The sequence below is a fragment of the Buteo buteo genome, chromosome 22 (genome assembly GCF_964188355.1).
Source record: "Buteo buteo chromosome 22, bButBut1.hap1.1, whole genome shotgun sequence".
NCBI classification, from domain to species: Eukaryota; Metazoa; Chordata; class Aves; order Accipitriformes; family Accipitridae; genus Buteo; species Buteo buteo.
The window spans coordinates 389,939-408,160 of record NC_134192.1 but is presented as its reverse complement, the minus strand read 5'-3'; the positions used below and the strand labels follow the sequence as shown (position 1 = coordinate 408,160).

Here is an 18,222-nt window from a genome sequence, read left to right as displayed (position 1 = left end):
CCAGCACTCAGTGACAATTTCTGGTCCCCGTGACCTACAAATGATCAATATTTAAGCAGTTACCAACACTTGTGCCCTCCATGCTAACGTAAAACTTAAATTGGGAGCTACATCAGACACCAGGGCTCATTTTGATCCCTCTCCTGTCACGGGGCAAAGCAGCCAGGAAAATGTTGTGTTTCCATAGGACTCATACTGAATGCTGCGGCCAAAGCAGTGCCGTGCTCCCACCTGCCCCGGGGCGCGTTACGCTGCAGTGGCCGACCAGGTGACGTGCTCCTGCCACGCGCATCAAGTGAGCGTTTTCAGTGCAATCTGAGCAAAAGGGTAAGGGCAGCCTCGGCTGCGGGGGGGTGACGCCAGCCCCAGACGTGCTCATGAGCCTTCTCCTGCCTCTTGGGGCTTTCTCCGACCCCAGGGCAGCAGCTCGAAGGCGGACAGACCCACATGCAGACCACCCTGCATTGCTGATGCTTCCCACTAGCGTGCAAAAAAAAAAAAAAAAAAAAACAAAAAAACAAAAAAACCACCAAACCCCACCAGAAAATAGGGCCACAGCTCTAAGCTTTACTTTCAACCTTATTTATTGCCAGCCTTATTTCCACAGCTACAGTTTCCAGTGCATGGAGCTTCCCTGCATCCGAGCAGCCTCCACCTCCCTGGGGAGAGGACGCCACATCCTGGGGACTGTCCCCTCCATGGGGCCGAGCACGGCTGCAGGTGCCCTTGGCTCATGCAGGTGTGCCAGACCTCCCAGGACCTTTCATAATTTCCCATTAAGGGGTCCTCAACGGGTTGCAATTTCGGCAGCCAAGCCATAGCAATGACTGACTCCCGCTGCATGACATCCAAAGGGCACACTGCACTGCTAGACAGAGGCAGGGGCAATCCCTTGATATGGGAACCTGGCCGAGGATCAAAGGCCTTTGTCTGCATCAGGGACAAGGCAAGATGCTCTTTTGCATGTGTTCAACATCAGTTAAGTGCTTGCTGCTTTGCAAGGCATTCAGTTGCCACTGCAAACAAAACGATGGGACCGATAACCCTGCACTGGGGACCCTGTTTTGGACCACAGGTCTCCCCTGCTCAGAAACATCTCTTATAACCAGTCACTAGATTACAAACTCAACCCGAAATAACAGTAAAAGCACACTGTGGTTTTCTTCCCCCCACTGTCTATGTGCCTTAGGAGAAAGAAGACGATGCTAAATGCCTCAGGAGTTTGCTGGCGAGTAGAGATGCCTGGACTCGAGCAAAAGAAACAGCAAGTAAGGCTGAGGAGCCAGCTGGCAGGGGAAGGCAGGGGCTCTGCTTCCCCCAAAACACCCATCGATAACCCCAGCAGCTGCAGCCCCAGTTCATCATCCCAAAGCTGTGGCAGGTCGCGGTGCAGGCACCTGGCTCTCCAGCACAGCTGCGAGGGAAGGACTTGCCTGCACCAGTACTGCAACCACTGTAGGCAAGCTTGAACTGTGGCTAAGCCAGGGCTGCGGCCAAGGGGGCTCAAAGCCCCTCTGCCAGCACAGCTGGGGCTGCGGCATCCGCAGGTGACCACGTGTCACCCTCCCAGGGTCCCCAAAGCAGCAGGGCTGATCCAGCTCCCACCGCCACAAACCTGGTCTGGAGCAAGCCTCAGCTGGGTTTGCAAGTCCTTCTCTAAATTGGTCTCGAAGAGAAGCAGCGAAACCATGTCTGCTGCTGGTTAAGGGTAAAGGAGCTGACAGCTACAACACAACCACAGCTTTCTCTATTTTTGCTGGTAACAGCCCCCCATGTTCTGTGTAGGAGTCACAGCAGTCACAATTGTAACCATCATTCTCAGCTAACTCTTCTTTGTGTGGGGGAAATATATATATATATGTATAAAAATTCAGTTTAGCCCCATGGCAGCACAGTAAATTATAAATTAAGCGGCAATCTCAGTGACTCACACAGCGCAAGTGAGAACATGTTCACAAGTCCCAAGGTAAAGAAGTCCTATATTGCAGCGTGAAGGAAGTTTTTTTTTCCTCATTTTTCTACCCCACCACTCTCTTAAGAGCCTTGGAATAACTATCAGCTTTCTGCATACAATTTGTCTAGCACAGGGAGTTTTTTGGTTTTTTTTAATCTTGAGTCCCACTCACATAAACCCACTGGAGGCAGCATACCTCTCTGAAGCATAACAGACAGCGGGGCTTTCCACCTGGCTTATTGCTCTTTCTTTAGCAAAGAGTGGATATAAAAGTGTGACAAAACACCTTTTTTTTTTTTTTTTTTTTTTGGTATTCCCAGCCTGTCAATCAACAGAAGCCTCAGCAACGGCAAAGGAAAAGCCTCCTCTGAGCTGGCCCTTATCCGGTTCCTGCAAAGGGAACAGAGCAGGTGAGAGCCAAAGGACAGGAGAGAATAATTAAGGCAAAATCCTTTCTCTTAAAACTCCTTCCACCACAAATCACAGACAGAAGGAGCGAGCCAGAGCTCTTCAAAGCCCTTCTTGCTGTAATCTCTCCCTCGCAGGGAGTCACTGCGCAGCGTAACCTCGTGCCTGGCCCCGGCGCGGCGGCAGCCACCGCCGGTGCAGGCAGGACCCGCGGCAGGGCAGCGCTCCGCAGAGAGGATCGTAATTATGAGTTTCAAGCAATCTGAATTTATAATTGGCCGAGATTTTACTCGGCAGATAATGTGCTGCTGTCCTAGGCGCTCGCTTTATCTAGGTCAAGCCATTAGTTTTGCTCTTAATCTACATACATTTTTAATTTGATCTTTAATGTCGATTTTCAGCCATCAACCCAGGCTGACGGACTTCTTTGCCACTGATTGTGTTCAACATCTCGACCCTTCCTGAACATGCAGAGAGGGAAAACAAGCACCAAAATCCTGATGCACTTCGACTGCTCACAGCCAAGCTCACGCATCGGGAGTGCCCGCGCTGCCCGCTGGGCTGGGGAAGCAGAGGCCAACGCCACCAACGAGCGAGCCCGGTCCGTACCGCCGGCCGATGCTTCACCACCGCAAGCGGGGCTGCACAACGCGGCAGGACTGGTGGTCCAAGGCTGAGCAAGGGCACTCCAAGCAACGCCCATCCCAAAAGACACGCTCAGGTGGCACCCCAGGACCTCCGAGGGCTCACGCCGGGGGGGGTTTGGGCAGCCAGCGACCTGTAAGGTGAGCAGCAAGAGGACAAGAGATACGAAGACACCTTCAAATGTGCAATGTTAACTTAGGGCCACTTTCTGAAGGCACCACCAGGTTCTCCTCCCAGCTGAATGGGCGCCGCTTCAAAGCCGAGCGGGTGCTGGAGCTGCCTGCTCTGCACAGACGTAATTATGTGGCCAGATGAGCCCTCAACCAGCAGCATGCCAAGTCTCTGCCTGAAGAGCCCAGCACGTGCCCTCTCTCAAGGCTCTGGCTGGGCAGGCCAGCTTGAAGCAGAGACACATGCCTGCACTCCCTTACCAGTGTAAACGTTAATGTGAATGCCACCTTGCCTGGTGAGGGAGAAGGGAAGGAGCACTTCTTTCTCTACCCATTGCAGCTGTAAATGAATAAAAGGCAAGCCCTTCTGGTTGAAGGGAAGTGTCTGTCGGCGCAGGATTATACGTGAATATTTCAGCACGAGCCTCAGCACCGTGGGTCACACTGCAGCAGGACCCGCTCAAATAGGTTGCTACGAGCAAACACCGAAACCTCGAAGCAAGCAGAAAACACGGGTGGAAATCCAACCTCTTAAAAGCATCGTGCCTCTCGCTTGCCTTCCCTCCAGGGTCCCTCCCGCATCACCTGCTTGCCTGTCCTTACCCATACCACTTGCCTGGCAGGATGCTACCACAAAGTATTTCATCTCCCATATCTGCAGTTCTCCAAGCGCTCAAGTGCAGCGCTGGGAAATAGCCACTTTATTATGAAGCACTTTTCTATCCAAAGAGCTGGTTTTCCCTTCCCTCATCATCTCTTTAGCTGACAACCCTTGATGTGGAGCCTTCCCGGGAAAAAGGATGCTGCTGCATCCATCCCAGGCATCCCAGCTTTGGAAAGCTCCCGGACACGCTCCCGCACCACACAGGCGAGCCCAGCACTTCGACCTCTGCCCCGTCCTGCCTGGCATACTGCACGGTCCCCTCTTAAATTCAGATGCTCCCAGACCCTGGTTCCCATCTGACAACAAGGGCTAGGCTGCAAGTCCCAGTAAAGGAGAGGGGAGCTGGGAAAACCCTCTCTGTACATCTTAAAAACAGGTGGATGCTTTTGGCACAGCAAATCTAGCAGCGTTGGACAGCCAGGGTTGAAAATAACTGCGGTTTATCCTGCATTGTCAGCATCTCTGGTGTTTGCATCATTTCTGCCAGCGGCTGCTGGCGCTGGCAGGCAACTGCCAATGTCCGAGGTGAAGCACACGGCAAAGTTGCTTTTATGGACGAGCCAACTCGTGGGCTTGAAAGGACAGGGTGCAGAATTATGCGCTGGCAAACAGCACCATAATCAGAGCAAGAACTACTTTATCCCAAAGCAATGGGTATTATGTGAGCAACCACGGGGCAGGTCCAAAACCTCAGCCCAGAAATGTTCACGACTCGGATTTACCGCAGTTCAGGAAAACTGTTCACACTTACTAGCTTCTTTATAATATAAACAAGTGGAGTTGAAGATGCACAAAGTAAAAATCCATAATATGCGTTAAAAGGATTAAAGATGGTTCCTAAAACACCTTGAGGTGTATAATATGGTATGGACAGATCATTGCAGAGCCTCTCCATGGGAAAGTCACACTGCAGGCACGCACTAGAGATTTCTGATGTAAAATAAGCTCAGAGGGGAAGGGGAGGATTGGGAGATGGTTTAGGGTTTAGACACAGCAGTATGGTTTTCAGGCATTCAGCTCTTCTAAAGAGGAAAAAAAAAAATTCCCCAGCAAAGATTTTTGTGGAAAGCACAGCCCGTTTGACAAAATGAAGTTACTCAGTTCAAAACCCAATTTTCCATTAAAAAAAAAAACATAAAAAAACTTGAAAGGCGTTTCCAGCTCACTCTAGCTACAGGATCAAAGCCGGAGATTAAGAGCAACTGCTCGCTGCTCGACGCCCAAGCGTACTGCGGAACTTCAAGAGCAGGCTGGCTGCAACGTAACTCCCTGATTAATGACTTAAAGAGAGAAAGGAGGGGGCAGAGCCCTGCCGTGGGGCACAGGGGGACTTCAGGCAGACCTGCGGGGCAAGGCGACTTCGGGAGAGAGCAGCCAGCTCCATCAGCTGCAGGTTCCTGGGCAGCTGCATCCCGCCAGTGCTCCCATCCCAGCACATTTTTAATGATTGCAAGTATTTTAGATCCTTGCAAGGATTTCAAATTTTGCCAGAGAGCACGCTGTGGTCAGAACTATAGACTGAAGCTGTATGAGGAAGACAACACAAAATACTGATGCAAATATCGACTCTGCCGGTAAAGCTCGGCATTGATCCCGCGCAATTCCTGCAGTGGAAGTAGAGCATTAGGAAAAGCACCATCCAAAAAAAAGCCCAACCGATGCACGGCTAGAGGCAGGGATTACAGACACGCAACTGAGGTCCCCCCACACGTAGGATAAAGCCACATCTGCCACCCGCGGGCAGGCTCAGGCAGAGGCAGCGTGGCTGTCCTCTCCCGTCCCCAACTCAGCTACAGCTCCTGCCGTGGAACGGGGAGCTGGGAAGGATGAATAGCACAGAAAGAATGTTTCGAGCAGAGGAGAGCTTCCCTCCTCATCCAAAATCACTTAAGACTGTTATTAAAAGAAAAAAAGTAAATGGTGTTCTGGCAATGTGCAAAATTTGGCTGGTTGAAGAAACAGTTTAGGTTGTCAAGCGTTTTTGTCTTCAGATGAATTTGCCTGGCTAGTTGACACGGGCCGGATTAGGGGGAAAATATTAAAAGGGTTTTAATTTCTATCCCCGGGTTTTACTGCACGCAAACATACATGGTCATTTCTTTCTAAGGTTTCCAATTTGCTAATTGAGACATTTCCTCATGGAAAAAGAATGTCCTGGACTAAGGACCAGGCTGCTGGCGCTGCTCCACACACCGGGGGAAGCTTAGGTGAGGCAAGATGCGAAGACAAGACAGGCACACCAAGGTCTGAAGGCAAATATCAGCCACCACGGACCCCAGACGCTTCGCGGGCACACACCGGCACCATAACCATTTGGCAGCACCTACTGAAAGGCAGGCCTTGCAGCTGGAACGTGGTGGGAGACAGAAATAAGGTACGGGACATCCTACAGCATGCTCCTCCTGCCACCGCAGATGTTTTAAGTCACATCACTGGGCATGTCACATTGGGTTTGAGAGATTTTGGAGAAGGGCAGGTGGGAAACCAGCCCAGGGAACTAGACATCTAGAAAGATTTTTTCTTTTAAACAAACTGATGCCCAGAAAAAAAAGGAGGAAAAAAATAATCTGGCCTGCACATAAAAAAAGTCTTCTGTATTTTTGCTAAAGTGATAGAAATATTTCTTCTGCCCTTAAAAAACATAACAGCAGACAGATCAACTTTGTTCAAAACATTAACAAGACAAAGAACCAAGAAAAGCACTTTTGGGTCAGAACAAGCCCAGAACGTTAAGGGAGAATGGACCAAGGAAGAAGCAGCTGGAAACACATGAGAAGGGTTATAATGGGAATATGACTGCTGCCACAGTTACAGCCTCACCAGCGTGACCTCTAATGGGACCAGCTTTTTTTTTTTTAATATTAAAAAAAGAGGAATTAAAAGTGTTTTGCAGACTCATGTGGAATGCACGGGGGACAGAGAGGGATTTCTAACTTTATATAGGTCAAACATCATCCACACGGGTTCACACAATATTCTGTATAACCGCAGCCACTGCATAAAAATTAAGCTTCAAAGTACTCCAGAGGGATCCCTGGGAAGTTTGCTCTCTCCTACCTGAAGAGCAGCAGATCAGTAATTCAGCTCGGATCAATACGTGCTACAAGTGAAGGGAGCTGGAGAACGATTGCCTGTTTCTGCCGCTTCAGCTCGGGGGAAATTAGGACAGAAAGCGTGGGCTGTCACAGAGAAAAGGCTCCCCACCACAGGAGCTCCCCGCTGCTGGAAACACCGGTCTCAGGAGGATGCAGGTGGAAGGGAGACCCCAGCCAACAGGACCATGGGGGGGGTCTTCAGAAGCCTCTAAACCCTGGCCAGCCTCCAGCCACCCTCTCCTCAAGACGGCACCCTCCCTCTGGGAGACACAGAGGACGGGTCAGGACGGCCCCTCCGGGGATGGCATCTGCAAAAAGCCGAAGCGCTGAGATCCCGTGGGAGGGTGAAGCACAGAGGAGTCTGGGGTGCTTGGGAAGCAGAGGAGAGCTCCATCGCTGCCTCACAGGAGGGTTTGGGTGGGGAGGGACCTTCAAAGACCATCTAGTCCACCCCCACTGCTGTGGGCAGGGACACCTTCCACTAGATGAGGCTGCTCAAAGCCCCATCCAACCTGACCTTGAACACTTCCACGGATGAGGGATCCACAGCTTCTCCAGGAAATCTGTCCTAGTGTCTCACCACCCCTGTCATAAAGGATTTCCTCTTTATGTCCGAACTAAACCTACCCTCTTTCAGTTTAAAACCATTGCCCCCTGTCCTGTCGCTACAGGCCTTGGTAAAAACTCTCTCTCCATCTCTCTCAGAAGCCCCCTTTACGTATTGAAATGCCGCAATAAGGTCTCCCTGTGGAGCCTTCTCTTCTCCAGGCTGAACAACCCCAACTCTCTCAGCCTTTCTTCTAGCAGAGGGGTTCCATCCCTCAGACCATTTCTGTGGCCTCCTCAGGTCCCACTCCACCAGGTCCACCTCCTCCTTGTGCTGGGGATCCCAGAGCCAGATGCAGAGCTCCAGAGGTGTCTCACCAGAGCAGAGCAGAGGGGGACAATCCCCTTCCTCGACCTGCTGGCCAAGCACCCAGGGCACGGTTGGCTTTCTGGGCTGTGAGCACGCGTTGATGGCTCACGTCCAGTTTTTCACCCACCAGCATCGCCAAGTCCTTCTCAGCGGGGCTGCTCCCAGCCCATTCATCACCCATTACTTCCCAGAGCCTGGCCCTCTCCTCTCTCACAGTGGAGAAGCTTTGAGCAAGCCGGCTCGAGGAGGACATGAAAGCACTCCCCGGAGCACTTCTTGGGGGACAGCGGTCCTCAGGCATGGGTAAAGCCTGCAGGGAGGTTTTATGGACAGCAGGAGGGTTCCCACACACCGCAGCCTGCAGGCTGGAAGCCTGCAGAGTGGCTTTCCAAGAGGCAATGCCCACAGCCCAAGCTGTCCTGCTCCCATCCTCCGAGAGGGCTCAGCAGGCACGGCCCGAGCGCAACAGCTTCAGGGGATCACGTTCACAAGTTCCCCCAGACCACTCTTTGCCACCCCAGCTCTCACAGGACAGGACGAACGCTGGGGGAAAGCCACCCTCCTGAGGCAACAGCCGCAGTGCGCCTCGGTGCCCGATGGTGTTTCGCTGTCTGGCCATTTGGGGCGAAGGTCTGATGCCTGGGCTTGGCACACACACACCAGCAGGAGAAAAAAAACTGGCAAAGACTTTGCTCTAATTGCACAAGCGAGACCCAGCTCAGCCTCCCGGTACCGGGGTCCTGGCAGAGCCCACAAGCTGCATCCTACAGCCTACATCTTTCAGGAGTCGTTTGGCTTAAACCAGAGGTGACGCCTGGGGCATCCGGAACCAGCTTCTGCTCTGACAACCATCCCTCAGCAAATACCGGCCCCTGCAGACACCCTCGCCCGCCGGCTCGCTGCGGCCGCGCCGGGTGCTTACCTTCAGCTTCTCAAAGCGATCGCTGAGGGATGCCACTTGGTGGTCCCGGTGGCGGCCCACCAGTTTACATAAGGCACAGATGAGCTGGTCGTCAGCAACACAGTACATGTTCACCTTCTCGTTCTCGTGCTCCAAGCACGTGAGTCCTCGGAAGTGCGCGTCGGGCACGGGCTCCACCAGACGGTGGCTGGTGAAGGGCTTCTTGTTGGGGTGGGTGGCCCGCAGGCAGCGGTCGCAGTAGGACACCTCGCAGGTGATGCACGTCTTCACCGCGTCCCGCGGGGGATCCTGCTCGCAGAACTGGCAGGCGATCCTCTCGCCGGCCACGGACATGGTAGGGCTGTTGCGGTACGTCCTCTCGCGGCGGCTCTCGCTGGGGGAGTTGGGGCCGCTCAGGGATGCCTTCTGGAAGCGGTCGATGATGTTTTGCAGGGTCACATTCCTCTTGAGGCCCTCCAGGCCCCGGTGGTTGAGGGAGATGACATAGCGGCACGTGGGGCACTGGAAGGCAGTGATGGGCTCGATGGACTCGCTGGAGGAGCAGCTGGAGACGAGGATGCGGTGGGCGCAGCTGAAGCAGAGGCTGTGGGCGCACGGCAGCAAGAGAGGGTCTTCGAATAACTCCAGGCAGATTGGGCAGGTCAATTCTGACTCCAGTGTTTCCATCTTTAGTTAAAACGATCCTGATTCAGCATCAAAAACCAGGGAAGGTGGTCTGGTACCTGGGAGAGAGGAGAGCAGAGACGTGAGAGAGCAGCTCTCCCGGGCAGCTTCTCTCCACCAGAAACGGGCGCCCAGGGGAGTCAGGCACATCACCCCAACACTGCTACTACAGCCTGGCTGAAGCATCTCACCACACCGTCCACCTGAGCCGAGCCACCGGCTCGGACCGGCACCCAGGGGTGCTGAGGGACAGGAGAGCCGACTGGAGGGGAAGGGAGAAGGGACAGCAGCAAGCTCCTCTCCATCAACTTCCAGCCCAGCCAGGGAAGAGGACTTGGACAGCAAGGCTGAAGACAAAAACAGGAGAAACCACATGATTTCATGTTTCTTTTAGTGAGTGCTGCCCAAGACGGGAGCAGGGGGCCGTGCTGGTTTCCCATGCATAAAGGCTCTGTTGCACAGCAAAGATAAATCTCTAAATATCCCCTCTAGCAGCTACACAGCCCTGTCTCCTTTCGGTGAAGGGGAAAAGGTGAATCATGTCCTGGAAACTCTGAGCAAAGTGGGTCACGAGCTCTAACGTACCATCCTCCTGCTCTGTGTTTCTCCCAGCCATTGCCTTTTAGGAACGGGGTGGGGAAGGAAGAGCAGCGAAATTACAGTCTGCAAACTTCCATCTCAGCTGTCCTCCACTGCATTCCAGCAACAACCAGGGATGCCCAAATCAACTCCAGCTGGAGGCAAACAAGCTTGTATTTTTAGATTGCCTCCCCTGCACCAGGCTGGAAACGGGCTCTCTGCAAGCAACCAAACCTGCTGTCTTCACTGTTTCCAAGCTCCGGTTTTGCAGAACACCAAGTTGCACCACAAGTGCCGGCATCCCAGCACGCTCCCAAATGCTGTCCCCTCCATGCACCCGGCAGCCACTGAGCTCCCTTCTCCACCCAGGCTGCAGGACAATTCTCCATCTGGGCTGGAGCACAAGCAAGCAGCAGGCACTGGGGGAGCACACCGACAGCCCCATCTTAATAAAAACCCCACCGAACTCGCAGCGGGCACAGGCTGCAAACCCACCTCCAGACCTCGTGCCGGCTTCTGGCAGGTCTCCGAAACAAAAGGGGACGACAATAGCAGCCTGGCAGGTGCCGAGAAGAGAAACCACACGCTTCCCTCCCCAGCTTCACCACAGCCATGCGCAGGGGCTAATTAGCGAGGAGGGGGACGGGGTGGGCTTCGCAGCAGCCCCGCTGCCTCCAGCTCTGCTCTGCGTTAGAAGCAAACCAGCAATCAATTAATCAGCCCCGCTGCTTCTCCGCGGGGACCCGGTGGAGGGAAGCACTTGTAGAGCTCTCTCTGCTCCGAATTAGCGTGTCGCTGCTCCGGATTGACACCGGCTGGGAATATCTCCTGCAGAGGAGAGGGAGCATTTAATTATCTGGAAAGAGGGAGCAGGGCAGGGTCCAGCTGTGCGGTGCTTGGAGCCGGGAGGTGCCGGCAGGAGCCGAGCCCTCCTGGGGGATGCTCCGCGCTGGAGGGCACAGACAGCGCGAGCTGGGCAGCAGGAGCTCCTCGACGAGGAAGTGCAGAAGGGGCAGGCAGGGGATTTCTTTCCAAATTCATGACAAGATGGCCTTTGCAAGGGGGATGCCTACGAGGAAAACGGCTTGGGACTTTGGTGCTGGTACTCCGGAGGCTGGAGAGGCAAAGCTGGGTGTTACTGCCTGCTAGCCGCCATCCCAGACAAGGGTGCCCAGCCCCAAGCAGTCACCTTTTTTTCAAGCCCGAAGACCCAGCCCAAAATGCATTCCTCTCTCCAGCCCACACCCCAACAGCCTTCACCAGGAACGAGGCTTTGCTTTCTAATTAAATCAGAGTCAGGAAGAGACAAACAGCAGCAGAAGCAATCACCCGGCGGAAACCACACACTTGTCATCCCCGGATCCACCTGCCCTGGCTTCTTCGGTTGTTTCATTCCCGTTGCACGTCACCACCTCTGTCCCACCACAGACCAGCAGCCATCATCAGCGACAGCTCCCCAAACTCAGCTATGGGCCCTGCAATCCCTCGCCAACCTACAGAGCGTTTTTCACCTTGTTCGCTCGTGGGAAGCGCCGCACTGGGCGTTATGGCACCCCACTCCCCTTAACCGAGGGGTTCAGGCATTGCATGATGGACGTCGGGCCAGAGCTCAGCGTTGCTCTGCTTGCCTACGGACACCAAACAGCCACCCACAGTCAAGACCTGGGTAGCAGAGCCGCAGTCCATAAGTGCGCCCTCTCAGCGCGCCCCATCAAGAGCATCGGGAGACATGAGCAGGTCCAGTTTGAGGGTGACTGCCTGTCCCGCTGCTCGCTGGGCCAGCGGCGTGGCCCTTTGGCACCTGCACACTGGTTTCTCCCAGCAGAGATGCCCCAGAGCCCAGGGGCAGAGCCTGTCCCTGCCACACCGCAGCCTTCCCAGCCCTACCCTACGCCACCCCCAAAGCAAAGGGAGGCAGCCAAAAGCACGCAGGGACACGGGGTCGGATTCAGCCTCTCCCTTCTCACCCGTGCTCCAGATCGCACCCGACACCCAGTGCACACTCGGTGCCTCCAGGTCTCCTTCGGCCCCGGCTCCCAGCGATGCCCACCGTGATACCCCCGCCCCGTACTGCAGCCCAGCAGGAACCCCCTCACCGCGGCGCTGCTGCAGGAGCAGCCCCGATGAAAAGCAACGCGGTGCCCAGCCCGGCCACGTTTCCCCTCCAGAAACACCTCGGCAGGGCGCACGGGCTCCCGTTTGGGGTGAAGAGGAAAAACGCCGTCAAAAGGGGCTGTAATCTAAGCGTGGATGGGATGAACCAGCCGAAGCAGGAGAGTCTGGCTGCAGAAGGTCCCACGTCGTCCCCCGGGCAGGCAGGGGAGGTGGCAGCGGGGCCAGCCAGCGCCTGCGGCTCAGCAGCCGGGGAGCAGTCCCACCTTTTGCAGGTATTTTCCAACCCACCTCCTCCCGCCGAGCGCCTGCGGAGCCTCGAGCAATCCCAGCACTCGCAGCGTGCTCCAGGGCCGGCTCCAGCCTCACCAGTAAGCGGTGCTGGCAGCGGTCCCCAGCCGCGGCAGGGGGACTCTGCCTGCCCGCCCCGGGCGGACGGCTGCTTCCAGCACCTGCAAATGGCAAATCACACGGGTGCCCTGCTGGGACCTGCCCGCAGTCCCTGCCTATCGCACCATCTCTTCCTAATTGCCTGAAATAGGATTTGCAAGTGCCTAGAGGAGATCTTGAGCTCTTCCCTGCACCATTTCAAGGGGCTTATAAAATTAAGCAATTGGATATTTGGATATGTTAATGCTGCAGCAACCTTATCAAGGCCTGCCCAAATGCAGCCTTGCACATCATATATACACATATTTTTACTTCTCCCCCCCCCCCCCCCAAGAGCGACAGTGGAAAAGCAGCTGCATCCAAAAAAGCTGAGGAGCGCAAAGGCTCCCAACAGCTTCCTCTCTGCGGCCCCTGGTGCTTTTCTCAAGCCTCGGAGCCCATCTCAGCCATGGGAAAGCGGCAGGGAGGAAACGCTCCTGGCCGCCTGCCCGGGAGCTCTTGCACACTCTGCAGCAGCCATCCCCTGCCGCAAGCCGGATCTGCCGGGCTCCCCGCTGTGCTCCGAGCCTGGCAGGACGAGGGGGCTCCTGTGGCACAGCCATAACACCCCCCATCACCATCACTGCAGCCAGGCGCAGCTCCCCAGCACTTCCTTTTGAGCGCTCATGCTTTAAAAACTTACAAAGTGCCTTTGAATCAGGGCCGGTCCCCTGCTTTGCCAGGACACTCCAGGCGGAGCGGCTGCCTTGCCATAAGAGCCCAACACTCCCGGTTGCACGGGGAGTGGAGCACCCCTCACCTCCCCAATTAATCCACGGATTCTCTCTGGCCAGCAAAACACGAAGGGGAAAAAAAAACAAAAGCAAAGGACAAGAACAGGGTTTCTTGCAGAGTCTGACCGACTCTGGAAAAGAATTTAAAAACAAGGATTGGCGCGAGAAGCTCCCCAACAGCCTCTGCAGGGCAGAGGGAGAGCCACTCATCACCTGGCCAACCTCCCATGGCACAGACGCCGCACGCACCACGAGCTCTCGCCTGCCTTTGAAGCGCCCGGCTTCGCTGCCATCTGAGGTGAAAAGATGCAAAAAGTTTAAACAGCCTTTTGCTTTGTTCCTGAGGGCCGTTCTTATGTTAATCTTGTTTTCCTTGCTGGGACAACATCCTTTAGATCCAAGATAACTGAGAGGAGCCTCAAAAACCAGGCTGGGGCAGAAGCAGGGACGAGGAAGCTCGCTCAGAGATGCACCTGGGCGAAGCAGTTGGCGCTGCCTTCGAAGCCTTTCATGCCTCTCACTTTGATGTTCGCTTTGATGTCCAGGATTGATGTGGCACGAGGAATAGCTGATTAGATTAAAATCTGCTTTGTTTATAGTCATTAACTCCCTAAATATAAAAGTTATAAAATATTAACACAGTTTACAAACAACCCCATGTCACTTGTGCCCAAGGGTCAGCCGGCCCCGGCCACGCTCACACCGGCCCCTGGGGAAACTCCTGGCAGCCAGGCAGGGCTGCGACTACAAGCAGCAGCAGTTTAACAAAGCAGTAACATAAAACTAAAAATATTTGCCGTGGAAACGCCTGGGTGGGATTTCTCCCATTGCGTAACACACAGTGGCACGCAGCGTCCTTCCAGCACACGTGCGGCGTGCCTTTGCTCGGCACGATGGCAGCGAGGAGCGACTTTAGGTGGGTGCCAGTTGGCCAGCGGGCACCCGTGCTGCTGAAGGTCAGTCTGTGCAGCAGGTGAGATGTGGGCAAAGCCCCCACCTGCATCACTGTGACCTGCCCTGCCCCGTGCTGTGGGTGCGTGCAGACCCCACGGGTGTCACGCATCCCCACGCGCTGCCCCGCGCCCCGGAGCCCCCGTGCCAGCCCAGCAGCAGGGAATGGCGGTTGCACCCCAGCCCTCCTCCGCCCGAAGGGACAAACCTCAGCAGCAGCACTTGGTGTAAACACCTCCAGCCTCTGCAATCCTCCGACACCACCGGCAGACACTGCTCTGCCGGGCACGCAAGCATACCGGCACGTCAGCCGAGAGCGAGCACCTCCTGCTCACGGGATAAAACCGACCCCGATGACAGGTTGCTGCTGACGCTGAGGAAAAGAACTGGCTGCGTTAATTTGAGCTCTGTTCAAAACCCAAGGGAAAGAGAAAAAATAATAAAAAATAAATCAATGACTGCCAAAGAAACAAGGGCAGAGCCAGAAGGAAAGGGGCAAGGCAGCAAGCACCGGGGCAAGAAAAGCGATGCTGTGGGTGCTGCGGAGCGGGCGGCAAAGCCGGCCACCAGCTCCACCGGGACACAGAGCGACTGGTGCTTTCACTTCGAGCCCAGCTTTTTGACGGGCTCTGAAGCCCATCTGCTGACTCGGAGCAGCACAAGCATGGCAAGCCCCAGGGGTGCACAGGATATCCTTAGCAAATTATACCAAGGGCCGTTTGATACAAAGGTTCCCCTACTGCCTCTCGCAAATTATTATTTTTACAAGATCAAAGCCAAACATGCTTCATTGCAACTCAAGCTCAAAGATTCATCATCAGCGATGCAGAGGTTTGCCACCAAGGAAAGAAGCGAGGAGAGAGAGAAACAGCAGGAGGAGATGCTGCTCACATCACCCCATCTATACCTGGGAGGGGACATCCCGGCGTACATCCCCTAAGGCCATGGTCAGCCAGCCCCAAATTCCCCCTGCTCCTTCTGCTTTTGGTTTCCCCTTGGCCCCTGGTGCAAGAAAGCTCTTGCTCACACATCCATGCCACGCAAGCCCTGTGCCGTGGAGTTCGGATACCAAAAATCAATACGACGCATTGTATCCGTGTCCAAAACTGACAGCTGTAATTTCTTTTCATTTCTTGGGCTTGGCCACAACTACACCTTGAAGTTGCCCTCCTGCCCCTGCCCACGGCCAGACACACGGCGCAAGGAGTGCCGCAGCTCTTCCCAAGCCCCGCGAGTTATGGGTTTGATTTATTTAGGATGCAGTTCTCAGTGCTCTACAGGCGTACAATTATTGTACAACTGCGGATGGTTTACCAGGCTAAAAAACCCGAGTCCCATCCAGAGTTTGGCTTCGCTGCCATTTGGTGGTGACAGGTCAATCTGCCTTATGCTCAGCGAGCTTCAGCCTTTGCTGAGCCAGACACAGCAGCGCCCACTTTCCTAAAGTTACACAGAATTTAAAACCCAACAAGGTACATCTGCAGGTCACATTTTGCCCTCCAGCACACCCTCCTGATCTCTGCCAGCCCTCACTTTTACCAGTGTTTGCTAAGTCCTCCTGGTCTCCCCCAGCACCAAAACTGGGCAGGGCTTTGCCAGCCTTTCAGAGCCCCACATTGCAAACCACCTCTCCTCTCTGGAGCTGCTTAGGCAAATGCTAACAATTCAGGTTGATATTTTCCACACCAAGCGTGAATTTTTTTTGTTGTTTTTTTCTTCTCCCTCCCACCCCTTCCCCCCCACCCCCGAAAAACTTCAGCCCAAATTGCTCAGCCACTTCCAAGAATGAGGCTTTAAAAAAGCTATGTTGCTCCACCCGTACATTAAAAAAATAAATAAATAAAATATGGCAACCCTTTCCTTAATTGGCTCCACGACAGCAGGATATAAAATCTGGGCAGCAGTTGTCTGTGCGCTTTTTGTTGTCTTCAGGAAAATTAGCTCAAAACTGGATCACTGTTCAGGGAAAAATAAAAAACCCCATCCAACAGTTCCGTCCGATCCCCAAAAAGCCCAGGCTGTCCAGCACAGCTCCCACTCCGGCTGAGCGGAACCCTCCCACAGCAGCAGGGACCCATTCCCCAATTTGACGGGGGAGAGGGAGTCCCCCTCTGCTCCCCTTGGCCCTGCTGACAACACCACGCTCCTGCAAACATCCGCCTTTCCAACCAGCTGCCCTAAATTTGCCCTTGGCACAGGTCTGTCCCAAGAGAAACAGGGGTCCCACAAGGAAAAATAGCCCCCAACCGCGTAATTAGCAACAGCTTCCTACTTAATGAAGATACTTGAGGGAGAGAGAGAGGGGAGGCAATCAGGCTCATCCAGCCAATTTAGACATGGCATTACCTAATTTTTCTGTGCTTGACTTGCAACCTTGATAGGTTGGTGCGTGTGGAGCTGCTAGGCATATTTAACACTATATTTCAAGCTTAAAGCCCCAGCTGGTGAAGAGCATCCTTCGGCCAGGCCGTAGCTGCAGCACGCTCCTCTTTGCTCGCTCTTTCCTCCCAGTAAATCTGAAAACATCGAACAGAACTTGGCCTTTCCTCCCACAGCTCCTGCCTTAACAGTTCCCTTAATAACAGCAAATTTGTCCAAGGCTTTCTGAAAATCCAAATAATTCATCTCCCAACTGCTCTCTGCAATCACCTTATCACAACACTGAAAAAAAGAAGGAAAAAAACCCCCCGATTAAACTGGATTTTCTGTATAAAAGCCATGCGTTGTTGTCCTTAACCTATCACACTGAAGCGCAGGCATTTCCACATGAGCTTTAATTATTTTCTCAGCCAATTTGCTTGGTGCTAAAAGAAAGCTAGCTGCTCTGTAATTCCCACAGTTCTCGTACCTCTTTAAATTAAGGACAGAGCAGAAGAGGCTGTGCTCCCATGCAGCAGTTGCTTTTAATGAGAGATTACTTTTTGCTGGCAGTTCAGCCGCTTCATTGTTAAATTCCTTCAGAAGCACTGGCTGGAGCCCACCGGGCGCTGGTGATTTGTTGCTCTTTAATTTCTCCGTTTGCACAGTACCTTATTCCCCAAGGGAATTTCATCTTCATTGCTGCCTATGTTGTCTTGACTGATGGGATGAAACTGGTTTGCTTCATCACAACATCCTCTTTCTCCCCGTCGGGCTCCGTTGACGGAGCAGAGCTCCCAGGGCTGGGAAGGGCTCCCACGACCTGCTCCGTGCGCCCCTTAAACACCTCTGCCCTCACAGCTTGCACAACTAGTTTTGGTTGGGTTCCCCCCGCCACCCTAAAAAGGGGATTATTCCCCATGTGTGAACTCTGCACAAGCCTTAGTAACCAACACGCAGGCACTGCCCCAAGCCAGGGCGCTCCAGCCGCCCCGTCAGCATCGCCAGCCTGGCCCGGCCGTCCCACCGGCCACCGCTCCCATCCCCGCTGCATCAGCTCCAGGGCTGCCCCTCAAGCTGCTCTGGTTTGGGGGGCTGCGTTTTCCACCCCCCCCTTCTCTCTTTTTTCTTCCTGATAACATCTCTCCATTTGTCAAGTGGCTCCACAAGCCTCCACCACCAGTCAGCCCCCAGGGATTTCTGTAGTTTCTCTATACGCAAGATGCCTTTGCCCCAGCAGACTCTCCCCAATATTCCCCCAAATACGCTGCCCTCAGCTCAGCACCTTCCACACCCAGCATGCCCCACCATCCCTTCGCTCCTGCCAGCACCAGAGCTGAACATTTCCCATTGTTTTAAATGGCTAATAATACTTTTACAGCTGTGCAGAAATCAATTGATTACGCTATTTGTTCTGGCAATGCACTGAAACCTTCCCATCTGCAGCCGCCTCCGATTCACCCGGTGTGAAATGAAGAGCCACACTCCTGGGGGCTGGAAAGTACAAGGGGAAGGGCTCATGACAACAGGAGGTTTTTTGGCCTAATGTTAAACTGTCAGCTGCTAATGTCATATTTGTCTAGCCTGATAGGATTGCAATGCAGGATGAAGCACAAAGGTTT

General features: G+C 54.0%; 1 protein-coding gene across 1 annotated transcript in view; it reads right to left on the bottom strand.

Moving 5' to 3' along the window:
- The window catches only part of MID2 (midline 2), a 117,492-nt gene that overhangs the window by 83,730 nt on the left and 15,540 nt on the right, over positions 1-18,222 (bottom strand). The window contains exon 2 of the mRNA XM_075054059.1: positions 8,775-9,496. Coding sequence (XP_074910160.1) covers positions 8,775-9,440 — 666 coding nt within the window. The 5' untranslated portion in view covers positions 9,441-9,496. The remainder of the gene's footprint in view (positions 1-8,774; positions 9,497-18,222) is intronic.